We start from the raw sequence: 13403 nt of genomic DNA on the forward strand, positions 1-13403 counted from the left end.
ATGATAACGAGACCATATAAGATCAAAGTCAAAGAGAAAAATCATCTTTCTTAACAGATAACCTACAAAAGAGTTGTAGATGGACAGCTGACTTCCAAATGGCAAGAATATGCTGGAAGACAATGTCATAATATTTTCAAAGTGTTAAGAAAAAAATATCAAATTAGTATTCTGTACATAAATACAGTGTTGCTCAAGTAAGAGGTGGAAACATAGACCATAGACCTTTTAGACAAAACAAAACAAAACTCCCACAGAACTTTTCAGAAAGAACAGTGAAAGAGTACACTAGAGAAAGGACACTATCACCATGTCAGAAGAGCTATTCGAGGAATGATCCATGTGAGCGTGAAATGAAATATCATAAATATTTAAGGTGGGAAGTGAGAAAGTTAAAGTCTACAGTTCTCGTATTGTCTGAAGGGGAGAAGGTTTAATTTTGTATGCTAGTTGAGTATATTTATAATAATGTAAGAGTAACCACTAACAAACTGAAGATTTCAAACTTGTATTTCAAACCGGAGAACCTGCACCACAGAGACATTGCCTCCCACCTGCACAAGTTCTGGCTCAGCAGGTCTGGGATAGAGCCCAAGAGCGTGCATTTCTTATAACTTCTAGGTGCTGCCGATGCTGCTGATCTGGGCATCACACATGGCCAATCATGCACTAAAGGACATACAATATTCTATCTCCAAAGGGAAAAATAATTTGCCTGGAGGGAAAAACAATTCAAAGAAAGTTTATTTCATTCATCAGAAGGAAGAAAGGAAAGGATGAGGGGAAAACATTATAAATAAAATTCAAATACCAGGTTAGAAAACAGTTCAAACATATTGGTAATCATAGAAAATGTAAATGGATAAAATTTGCCAACCAAAACACAGAGCCTCAGTGTGCATTAAAAAGAAAAATCTTAGCTGAGTGTGGTGGCCCACGCTTGTAATCCCAGTGGCTCAAGAGGCTAAGGCAGGAGGATTGCAAATTCAAAGCCAGCCTTAACAATGTCAAAGTACTAAGCAACTCAGTGAAACCCTGTCTCTAAATAAAATACAAAATAGGGCTGGGGAAGTGGCTCAGTGGAGGAGTGTCCCTGAGTTCATTCCCTGGTACCAAAAAAAAAAAAAAAAAGAAAAAGAAAAAGAAAAAAGAAAGAAAGAAAAGTCTTGTCGGATCTTTTTATAAGAAATATCAAAATGACCTAGAAAGTTTTAGGTAAAAGAATAAAAAATAAAAAAGATATGAGGTATCCCACGAAAGCACACATGTGCATTAATCCACTTGAACGGGTCAACTGGGTAGTAACTGTAGGCAGGTGGGGTGTGGCTGGAGAAGTCGGGCAATCCGAGTGCCTTTGGTATACATTTTGACCTTGTTAAGAACTCTCTCTGCTTTCTGATGGCCATTTCCTGAACTGCCTTCCTCCATCGCATTCTTCTGCCATGATGTCCTGTTTCACTGTGGGCCCTGAGGAATGTAGCCTGCTGTCTACAGACTGAGACCTCTGACACCATGAGCCCCTAAATAAACTTTTCCTCCTCCAATTGTTCTTGCCAAGTCTTTTTTTTGTCACCATGGCAAAAGAGCTGGCCTAAACAAAAGGTATCAGGTAAATTCTAGCCACAGGAAAGCTGGCTTACCTGTATTAATATCAGACAAAACAAACTTTTACTCAAAAATAGATAAACAACAGGACATAATGACAAAAGAGGGGACTCACTAAGAAGATAATTGATCTGTATGTACTTCATGTGCAGTCTCAAAGCAGCTGTAGAGATCCACACATCTTCAACAATGAACAAATCCACCACGCCTGTCACTTACCCAGACAGCCAGCAAATAAGCACATAAAATACCTTGACAAACAGAATCAACAAGCTTCATCTAAAAGGGATGTATATTTCAACTTTACAACCAACTAAAAAAGAATATAGTTGTCAAGCAAATGTACATTTACAAGAATTGATGACTTATCAAACCATCAAGGAATTCTTCACCAATGCTGAACATTACTATTATGCCCACGGCTTTGCAATGAAAAGTTAATAACAAAAAGTTGCTAATACAATAGCAAAATACAACCCCAAACCTTTGCATTTGGATGTAATAACAACAACAAAATAACAATGAATTAGTTAAGAACAAATGATAGTAAAAATTAGAAAATATTTAAAAATAAATTACAACGAAAAGCCCCAGTACCAATCAGAAGTCAGCTAAAGCCGTGGAGAGGAAATGATAGAGCTTTACAATGTGCATTGTAGAAAGCCTCCATAGTTTATATTGGGAGCTAGTTTTAAAGCTGAAATCAGAGAATAATATTATGAAAGCTGAAAATATAGTTGTTGCCATCCTTAAGTCGAAAAATCCTCAATAAAATATTTACAAAACGAACCTGTAAATGTATAAAAACACATCATGATCCAATCTGGTTCATCTCATAATGGCTTAGATTTTTTTTTAAGTGAATGTAATTTACAAAACTGAAAAGGCATAAAAGAAAAACCATATGGTGCTCAGTTGGTGCAGGAAGGAAGTTAAATAAAGTCAACACCCACACATAAAAAAATCCCTGGAAAATCAGCAGCAAAAGAATTCTTCTTAGCTTGACACAGGCACCATGTCACCATGTAGCAAGCGCCACATTTACTAGTAGAATACCAGAAGTGTTCAGCAAGAGGTCTCCAGAAAGATGAACAGGATTGACCTATGGTAGGAAAGAAAGAAGGATGAAGAAGGGAGACAAAGACCCAAGGAAAGAGAAAGGAAGCAGGTGACGATGGTGTTGTCCTGGTGAAGAGCAGTCCAGGAACCGAGAGCAGTAGGGAGAAGGCAGAGGGGTGGGCTGAGGGGCAGAGAAAATCGCAGCAGGCCTCCAGTGGACGGCCTCCTCCAGCTAGACACCTCGGGCCCGCAGAGAACACAGCAGCCCGGAACCTGGGCTACCCTCCTATCCCATAACCGCTCACGAGAGCACCCACAAATGCCGATGGCACTGCCCTTCCCCTGTGCCACCTACCAAGAGGTCTCATCTCCGCCCACAGATTCAGGAACAAAGTGAGACCCTGGGCCTGTGGGTGGGCATTTCTCTTGTGGAGGCAGAGGGGGCGCAGGTTATGGGTGTTGGGGAGGGGTTGAGGAGGGGCTGGGGAGGAAGGGGGCCGGAGTGGATTTCAGCATTGGCCACGTAGCTGGAAGGAAGTCTTGAGTATAGGACGTGTCGGGGCCAAGCAGGCCCTTCCTGGCAATTCCACAGCACTGCTAAGCCATGAAGCTATAGCATCACAGCGTGTAGTGAGTGGGCCAGCAGGGTGACATCAGCTTGTCCCATGAAAAAGATCTGTAGATGAGCAGGCTGTAGTCTACCCTCAGTTGTGCAAGAAGGACTCAGAGGACCCCGAGTTCTGAGCGAGCCCACAGTGTAAGCAGACAGCAGGCGCAGCCAAGGACACTCCTGAGAAGCCAGGAAAACTGAGACACCCCGTGCAAAGCCAGCAGAGGAACTCTGGGCCACCTTCCCTCCTCCCACACATCCCATCCCCTGAGAAGTGAGCGATAAAACAACGCCCAACCTCCGCATCCACATCAGACTCCGTTCCTCAAACACCAGTTTCCTGTCTCTGACTCCTTTGGATTCAGTCATGCACACTGAGTTGTCCTCATGGTCTGCACCCATGGGCACTGCAGGAGGCGGGAGAAAATGATACACAGTGGCCCCGCACTGGAGGCACTTCTAGTCTTCCTGGGAACAGGGATGTTGTGGCCTGCACTCTGTTTCTGGACAAAACCATCCCACGGCACCTGAGCGTGAATGCAGAGAGCCTGGTGCTATAGTCATAAGGTGGCTACAGGAATGTTCTGCCCACTGTGCCATTCGGACTGGGAACAGGACCAGTGGAGTTTGGGTCTGTAAGTGAGACCCGTGGTATGACACAGCAGTGTCCTCCCCAGAGACCTCCCCTTGCCCACTCGCACTGGACACTGCTCAGAGTTGGGGAGTGTCAGTAAATGAAGGAGACAGAACCTTTGCCCTGTGTCAGTAAATGAAGGTCAGAATCTCTGCCCTGATAGAACTTACATGAGGACACCTGGCAGGAGCATTTCTAGAGAGCAAGGGGACCATGTGACACAGGCGCAGCAGAGCAGAGGGCTTGCAGGAACACCTGGGTCCAGGAAGGGGAAAACAGGAGAGGAGGCTAGTGTGTCAGAGGACACAGGCATGCTGGCCTGTGGGCCACGGTGGTGCATTTGGTTTCTACTTGGTGGGAAGCAGGAACTGATGCAGGGTTGGGGGCAGGGAGGGGACGACACCTGGTTTGTGGTTCTAAAGAGGGACTTGAGGGCCTCTTGGTTCCTACGCTGATGTGTGATGAGCTTGGAAGTTGTCACTCCTGTGCTTATAAGAAAAAGCCAGACAAACTGACAACCAGTGGCACCTTAGACCCACGGACCACTGCTGTCCTGCAGTTGAGGCCACTCGAGAATGTGGAGAGGCAGGCGCATCCCGAGAGCCCCCACTGAGCCCTGCTTGCCTGGGAGAGAAACAGCTGGAGCCTTAGCTGGCAGGACCTGTAAGTGAGGTGTGGTGACTCCTGGAGGCCGAGGGTGAACCAGCATGTGGCCAAGGCACTGGGGGCACCAGAGCCTCAGAGAGGACCCTGAACCCATGAGTTTTACCTCCAGAAACCCCACGAGGTTCTCATGGTGCAGGTCTGAGAACCACCCCTCCCCAGGCTCCAGCAGTCAGGGGAAGCCGCAGGCCTCGTCCCCAGAGTGGAGGGCTCCACAGGAGCTGCGTCCAAGTGGGAAGGACGCAGCCTCCCAGTCCACTCCAGGTGTCTCCCACAGGGAGGAAGGAACAGTTAGGGAAGGACATAGAGGGCTCAGGGAATAAAGCCACAGGGCCCTGGAAACCCTCCCATAGGTCACAGCCCCAGACACAGGCTTGGTAAAAACACTTACCCAGAACAGAATGCTCAGTCCCCACACCATGTACAGAAAGAGGGACCAACACAGCGACATGGAGGGGGTGGCACTACAAGACAGGGCCCTCTGAGGAGGGCTATTAGGAGCCAGGAGTTAAGAGGAGACAAAACCAGGAGCTCTGGAAAGACCTGAAGCTAAAGGGAAGTCAGTTAAACCCAGTCCAGCTCCTAGTCAGCTCAGTGGCAGTCCTCACACCAAATGCCTGCTACCCTCGTGTCCTCCAACCTGATACAACAGGTTCTGCTTTCAACAGAAAGAAGGGCATAGAAAAGGCAAGAAGAGCAGTCTCAAGAGGCAAAGCAGGCGACAGACGCAGACTATGCATGACACAGACGTGAGTCACCTCACAGAGGACTTAAAATCACCACGGTTAATATGCTCAAGAGCCCGTGGGACAGGTGGATAGCATCTGTAGACAGACGGGTAATGGACACAGAAAGGGAAACCTAGGAAAGTATTAGAGGGGCCGCCTGCACCGCTGCCGCCATTGCTGCCGCTGATTCTGCTGCTTCCAGCTGAGGTCGCCAGGAGGTCTGCTTTCTGGGTGCTGTTGTTGCCACAGTAGAAACCGCTGCCCCAAATGCAACTGAAGCCCATACTGCTGCTGACCTCTGAGATTGCCTGGTGACGCTGTCCCCACAGCTGCAGTTGCTGCTGCCCTTGCAGCCACCCCTACAGCTGGCCTGCTGCCTGCTGCCAACCACCACTGCCACTACCACTGCCACCAAGGCCTATAGGACTGTTGTGGGGAGACTCCAGGTTTGGTTGCACGAGGCTGCACCCATTTGGGGACACCAGCTAGGGCTGGGGGCCTGGATGCCAGCAGGTTTGCCATCACAAGAGCCTCTGTCTGGGAACTCCAGCTGGGACCTGCAGGTCCAGTGTGGGGGTGCCTGTGGGTTCAGAGGAGCCTGGGGTCTTCCTGCAGGGAGTGCTGGTGGCCCCTGTCTTGCTGCTACATCTCGGGTTGCTCTTTGACATGAGTGCATCCCTGGTGGTATCTCTGCAAGTGGGAACAGCATTGAGACCTCGGGACTGCAGCGTGGCTGAGCCTGAGGTATCTGAAGCCCAGATCTGTGGGATAGAGACTGGGTTTGTGAGGGCTGATCTGGGTTTGGTGATCTCAAGAGATGTCAGAGACAGGACTGAGAATCTGTTGAACACTGACAGAGACAGTTTGACTTTCCAGCAAGACTTATTTTATTTTTTTATTCACTAATTTCTCTACCATATTTGGAACAGGATGTTTTTTTTATGCATCAGTGTGTGGAGGACAATGATGTATGATTGGTGTTTTGCATTTTTGTTGTGTTCTTATGTCTTTATTTTTTTCTCTTTGTTTGTATTCTTCCTCTCTTGACTATTTTCTTTCCAACTTTTCTCCAAACAACAGCCAATCTCTGTAGGCTCCTCTTCCACTCTTCCTGTGAATTTTTACTTCTAGTTTCTTTCTTCCTCCCTTGTACTACACTACCTCTGTTCTCTCAATCACCATTTGAAATTGTAAATCGTTTTAACAAAATCCTGTTTATACTATAGATAGTTATTGAATTCATCATTCTGATTCAATGTGAGAAAGCCCTAGATGCCTTAGTGGGAGCGATTAGGTTTAAGGCTATGTATTATGTACACTGGGTGCTGTTGATATTGGTCTTACCAGTAAAGGTGAAGTGTTAGAAACCTTTAGGGACCCTATAGTTCTACAGGGTAGAATTTATCCTGCCTTAGATCCATACTTTTAGATGGGAAAACACACTAACAACCTGAAAAAACAAGGGAATAAAGCAGCCCAAACAAACCAAGATGCTTCAACAAGAGAAGGCACCAAAAACACAGTAGAAGAAATGTCCAAGAAGGAGTTTAGATTGTATATAGTTAAACTTATATGTGAAGTAAAGGATGGTATAAAGAGTGAAATAAAGAAAAAATACATAAAGTGAAAGAGCACTTCAATAAAGAGAGATCATGGAAAAAAACAAGCAGAAATCCTTGAAATGAAGGAATCAGTGAACAAAATTATAAATTCAGTAGAAAGCATCACCAACAGATTAGACCACTTGGAAGACAGAACTTCAGAAAATGAAGACAAAATATATAATCTTGAAAGTAGAGTTGAACATGCAGAGAAGATGGTAAGAAACCATGAACAGAACATCCAAGAATTATGGGACAACATGCAGAGACCAAATTTAAGAGTTATTGGAATAGATGAAGAAGCAGAGATATAAACCAAAGTGATACACAATTTTTCATGACTCAATAGCAGAAAATTTCCCAAACCTAAAGAATGGAATGGAAAATAAAATACAAGAGGCTTATAGGACCCCAAAAGAACAAAATTACAGCAGATCGCACACCAAGACACATTATAATGAGAATGACTAACACACAGAATAAAGATTAAATCTTAAAGGCCGTGAGAGAGAAAAAAATAAAATTACGTATAGAGGGAAAACAATTTGGATCTCAACTGATTTCTCAGCCCAGACCATCAAAGCTACGAGTCCTGGAATATTATATTTCAAATTCTGAAAGAAAATGGATGCCAACCAAGAATTTTATATTCAGCAAAATTGTTTCAGATTTGAAAATGAAACTAAAACATTCCATGATAAACAAAGATTAAAAGAATTCACAACTAGAAAGCCTACACTACAGAGCATTCTCCAAAAATATTCCATAAGGATGAAGTGATATCAAAAAGTGAAAACCATAGGGCTCGGGATGTGGCTCAAGTGGTAGTGTGCTGGCCTGGCATGCATGAGGCACTGGGTTTGATCCTCAGCACTACATAAAAATAAAATAAAGATATAGTGTACACCTAAAACTAAAAAATAAACATTTAAAAAAAGAGTGAAAACCAGCAAAGAGAGGATCTACACTAAGAGGAAATTCAACCAAATGGGAAACTAAGACAAATCAAAACCCAGAAATAAATAAAAATACAAATCATATCTCAATTATAACCTTGAATGTTAATGGCCTAAACTCATCAATCAAAAGACACAGAGTGGATTAAAAAGCAAGACCCAACAACATGTCTTCAAGAGACTCACCTTGTGGGCAAAGACATCCACAGGCTGAAGGTGAAAGGATGGGAAAACACTTTTCACTCATATGGATTGCGTAAACAAGCAGAGGTTTCCATTCTCACCTCAGATAAAGTAGACTTCAAACCAAAGTTGGTCAAAAGAGACAATCTGTGTTTCTGAACCACACATGCCAGCAAGCTGTCTGTGGCCTTCTGGGGAGTCCAGAGCAGCACTCGCGTGCCGCTCCCATCATCCACTGTGCTTGCCAGGCCCTGTCTGGCTAGGTCCCAGCTGCGCTGGGGGACCCGAGGTCTCTGGCCTCCGTACTGACTCATGAGGGAACATGGAAGGAGTTGGTAGAACATGCCCAGGATCAGAATCCTTGCTGGAACTACAGGACAGGTGCTCTGTTTTCCAGGATCTTCAGCTGCAGGAGTGCAGCTAGAACTGCTGGTGGCCATAGCTGCCACCCTGCAAAGAGCTATCTAAGGATGACACCAGTAGATGGGAGAGGAGAAGTACAAGAAGAATTCCATGCTGTCACGTAAGCCTCTGGATCACTGTCACCACATGAGCTGACAAGTTCCCCATTTTCATTCAGTTTCATTTGGATTTCTGTGGCTTGTGATCACAAAGATCCTAACTACCACAGAGAAGCTCAAAAACAAATTAAATGCCCATTAATAGGTGATAGCTAGTCAAGATACAGTGCAGCCCTTACTGCCTGGGTCACCAGGAGAGGCAGGTCACTGTACCACCATAGACAAGTCTCCAGCGTGTAACTGAGTGCCAATAAGTGGACGTAAAAGATGTGTAAAGAGTGTACCTATTGGTACTCTGGATCCCGGTGTGCACCACTTGCGGGAGAACACGGAGGACTTAGGGATTCATGCCAAGAGCTCTCGAGGGTTATCAGAAGGAAGAGGAAGGCTGGGGAGCAGGGACGTGTGTCCAACACTTCCTCTGCATTTCCCTTGGTTTTTCTACTTTTACTAAATGAGCAGACGTTTAGGTACTACTTGTGTAAATCTAAAGAGTGACATGGGGAAGATCCTGCTCTCCTGGCTTTGAATTTGGTCCTCATCACTTCTCACTCCCACCACCTAGAATCCACACCCTGATCTCTTATTTGTCTCCTCGTTTGGCTGAGGCTACCTCTCACCTGGCTCTGTAACCGCTGAGTGCCTCCTGGCTGGGGCTTCCTCCTCTGCCCGCCACTGGCCCAGATCGGCGTGGTCACAGTGGTACCCACTCTGCCTCTTGAGCCCCATATGACTCTGTCCCCTTCTCCTCCTGCCTCTCTGCCACCTCAGTTCAAGTCCCGTCAGGAGGTGCTTGGACTTGGCAACACTTCCTACCAGTCCTGGCCTCGACCTTTCCCTCACCTCCACAAAGAGACATTTCTAAATGTGGCTGGTTCTGCTGCCCCTGTTCCAGTACTGCAGGGCTCATCATTCCACCTGCACCCTCTCCCCACCCTGCCCCAGGTTTTCATGCTGACCCAAAGTCTCACAGCTCCCCAAACACACCAAACTCCATGCCTTCCCAGGCTACTTCCTCGGGGGAACTCTCTCTTCCCGCCTTCAAGACCCCAGGTGACAGCCTGGCTCCCAGTTCTCCCTGGTTGGACCAGTTCCACTTCCAAGTGCTCCCTGGATGGTCCTCAGCCCCATCTCACCCACCACACTTCACTGTGATGATCTTCTGTCCGTCACTCCCCTCACCCCACTGTGTGAATGCCTGGGCCACACACTATTCTGTCCCCACGGCCTCTGGTTCCAGAACTCACCATTTCCCATGTTTTCCCAGCTCCAGCCCACTCAGGAAAGAGGGCAAGCTTCATCTTCCAGACCTCAGAGGGTCAGGGATGCAGGGAGACCTGGTCCTCTGGACCCACTTGTGCCCTTCCCTGGCTGCTGCTTTGAGCTCACCCTGCAGATCAGCCCTGGGGTCACTGCTCTCCCCTGTCGTCCTGTGAAGCCTGACAGATTCACGGCAGCTGATTGTAGTAATGAGCCTGTGCCCGGGCAGCTGCTTTCCTCAGAGTGCACTGGAGGCCACCCCAACGTGTCTTCCTGATCTCATGGCCCTCTGTGGGGGAGGGGGCTCCAGTTCATATCAGCTTTGTTGTGGGGGGGCAGGGACAGCTGTGATGGTCAGGGGAGAGGACAATCACACAGGGTTCTGGTGAGTGGTCTGGACCAGTAAAGCCTCATATCTTGCAGAGAAAAACCCCGAGAGCAGGGTGGCCTCTGAACTCGCCCTGGAGGCTTCCAGACCACCCCTGGGACTCACTGAAGGGGGCTTCTCAACAGGCATGGTGAACTGAGGGGGATCACTGTGCCCTCCTCACAGGGGGCACTTCCTGGCTCCTCACACTCTGCCATCTCCATCACCTCACTGTCTTCATGCTGGCTTGCTGTCACCACTCTCTGGAGATGAGCAGGAGAGGGTTTCTGGGCGAGGTGGGCACAGCCGGGTGCAGGACCCACTGGCCGTACTGAGAGCCTGTCTCCGGGCTTGTCTCTCTGTTCCTTTCCCTTTCCCTTTTAGACACAGCCATTACCCCAGCCTAAAAGCAGATTATTTAAATGACATGCTAATGCTACGTCAATCAGAGGAAATAAGAGAGCCACTACTGGGGTTTGGTCTAAGAGAACATTAGTATTTTAATTGGTGCTTCAAAAAGATTCTGGCAAAGTCAAAGTCAACGCCCAGAACAACTAGGATTTTGTGGTTTTCATTTGGGCCACACTCTTTCAGGCCTATCTCCTCGTCCTGCACAGGACAGGGCTAAGAGTCCTCATGGATGCTAAGGATGAACTAGGCACACACCTTTCTGCACCTTCACAAGCCTTTTCTAGCAGTGACTTGCTGGCCCTTGGCTGATCAGCAGGCAGCTCCCCTGCCTCAGCTGGGGAGCCACCCGGAGCCACCTCCTGCACAGTGTGGTAGGGATGGACAGGCCCCAGGCTGCACAGGCCCCTGGCTGCACACCCACACCATCAGCACCTGTCCTAGCCTACTTACAATGACTTTGACGTCCTGCCCTGCATTGTTCTCTGCTTTAAAACCTCTCTCTTGGTACAGGAATGGACCCTCCCGACACCAGTGAGTCTGTGTCATTAGCTCCATTGACAACAAACCAAAGTTCAGAAAGGCACATCTCACCCTGATGAAATGTCAGTCGCTGGAGTCAGCCCTGAACTGCTTCCAGCACCTTTCATATCTGATGCTGTGCTCTTGGCACCACAAGCAGTAAAATCACGTATAGTAACCTCTCAAGGGTATAAGAGATCCCAGGGAATGAGGTCCACCTCCTGTGTGAGATAGGGAACTTTGTACTAATGATGAATAAGGAGAACATAGAAGCCTGGGTCTGAACAGTCACAACAGGGACACAAACTGACCAGAACCAAGAGAGTTCATACGAACAGGAAGCAATGCCTGTGGCCCCGGCAGGCCAAGGCCCCGGTCTGGAAGGAAGTGTGGAAACTGGGGCCCACAGGAAAAGGCACGAGCAAGGACGGGGGAATCTGAAAACAGCACTCAGCCAGTGCCACCAGAGAACCTTCGCAGCCACTGAGGAGCTGAGGATGGCCACCTGGGGGCTGCTCTCATATCACAGCAGTGTTCCAAAGAGGAGAGGTGGAATGAAGAGAAAACAAGGATTAACAGAGTTGATTCACAAAGACACCGGGGAAAGACTCCTGGGATCTGAAACAGTCAACCAACAGGATGAGGCACCGATGTCAGTCTCCGGCGGAAGCCTGTGGCTGCCACGTTACACAGAGCACACACATGACAGAAGTGCTGGCAGGGTCCATCTCCCAGGAGCTGTTCCCACGCCTGTCCTGCTCTTCAGGGAGGGGCTTGTCACAGTGGTCAGACTACACTTGGGCTTGGAGAAGCCCCCACAAACCAGGGCCCTCTGCCTTCCTGTGGAGACACTGGCACCAGCTCACGGCTTTGCCTGGTGTCCCAGGAGCATCGTTCCCTGCACCTGGGAATTTACAGGAGGTGAACCCTTGACCAGAAGCAAACAAGTGGCCAAAACATCCCAAGGGACCCATTGTGGGACACCAGGTCACCAGCTGGACCTCAAGGGGCAAAGTTAAAGAATTATATTTAATTTAATTCAGAGCATTTGAGATCCAGGAACTCTCTGCCATGAGATTGCTAATGAACACGATGGTCATGAAAGTCCACGCCACACTGATTCATTTCAACCAGTGACACTCAGCAAGCCACCTAGCACACTGACACTCCATGAGAATTTCCCCCACATGGCAGCAGAGTGTAACACAACACATAACTCAATTCCATTTCCCTCTATAAACTGTCTACAAAGAAAATGCTTTCAGCTGTTGGCTGTTTGGTGGGAAATGCCTTTCCCAAGGTCAAGAACACCACCCATTCATTCACTTGCCTTGCTGAACACAATGGACACCATGAAGAAGTCCAGCAGGAAGCTCTCCGAAATATCTTTGTAGTCGAAGTGGAAAAAGATGACAGTAAAGCTCAGGTTCAGGAACTGGTGAACCGGGTTGCAGAAGGACGTGCGCAGCAGCTTCATGCCCGCGATGATCATCAGGAAAATGTCCCAGCTGTAGGAAAGGAGAGGGACTCAGGGTCAGCCACGGCCCAGGATGCCAGGTGCCTCCCCAGGGCTGCGCCTCCCACCAGGGATGGAAGGACTCCCTGGGCATGAGCACCTGGCCAAGGACTCACGGGGTTGAGCCAGGGTGGAAACCACCCTGAGTGACCCCTTGCACATTGTCTCGGCCACTGTGGCCTCCCCTGCCCATCCAAGGCCGTCTCCTAAGTCCTTGCGTTCTTCTGAAGGACGCAGAGCTCCTCTGGGGCTTCTCTGAAGGAGCGACTGCAGGGCAGAGGGGGGTCCCAGGCACAGCTGGTGCCCAGGGAGAAGTCAGCCTGGACTAGCAACTCTCAGCTGCATCTCACAATCAGAGGAAATGACTGAAACCACGGCCCAGTATGGGCAGCGTGAGGATCTGGGTGGAGAAGAACCCAGTGTCGTGGGAAGGCCACTCCACACCTACAGGCAGCTCTAGAGTCGTCTGGTCTATTTGCCATTCTGGAGAACGTAAGCTTTCTGCTCTCCTCACACTCCCACCTTTATTTCTTAAAATCGCATTCCTACCACTTCTCCCAGGAGCAGGGCTGATCATCCAAGGGGCTCAGCAAAGCAGAGGCAGGTGGAGAACTTCCCTTCCAAGTCTTGGTTTTGAGGACTCAATTCTTGGACACCCTCTGGCCCAGTGAACCAGATTTATTAGTGGAGTTGGGCTGTGTGTGTAGTGTGCGTGACCCTCCCCCAACCCCCAGAGGGTAGAGCAAAAACAAAGAACTAGCTGGAAACTG

General features: G+C 48.2%; 1 protein-coding gene across 3 annotated transcripts in view; it reads right to left on the reverse strand.

The window, feature by feature from the left end:
- Positions 1 to 13403, reverse strand: part of Pcnx2 (pecanex 2) — a 175331-nt gene that overhangs the window by 72107 nt on the left and 89821 nt on the right. For all 3 annotated transcript variants that reach the window (XM_078023065.1, XM_078023064.1, XM_078023066.1), the window contains one exon: positions 12448 to 12625. In XM_078023065.1, coding sequence (XP_077879191.1) covers positions 12448 to 12625 — 178 coding nt within the window. The remainder of the gene's footprint in view (positions 1 to 12447; positions 12626 to 13403) is intronic.

Source organism: Ictidomys tridecemlineatus, chromosome 10 (genome assembly GCF_052094955.1).
Source record: "Ictidomys tridecemlineatus isolate mIctTri1 chromosome 10, mIctTri1.hap1, whole genome shotgun sequence".
NCBI lineage: Eukaryota > Metazoa > Chordata > Mammalia > Rodentia > Sciuridae > Ictidomys > Ictidomys tridecemlineatus.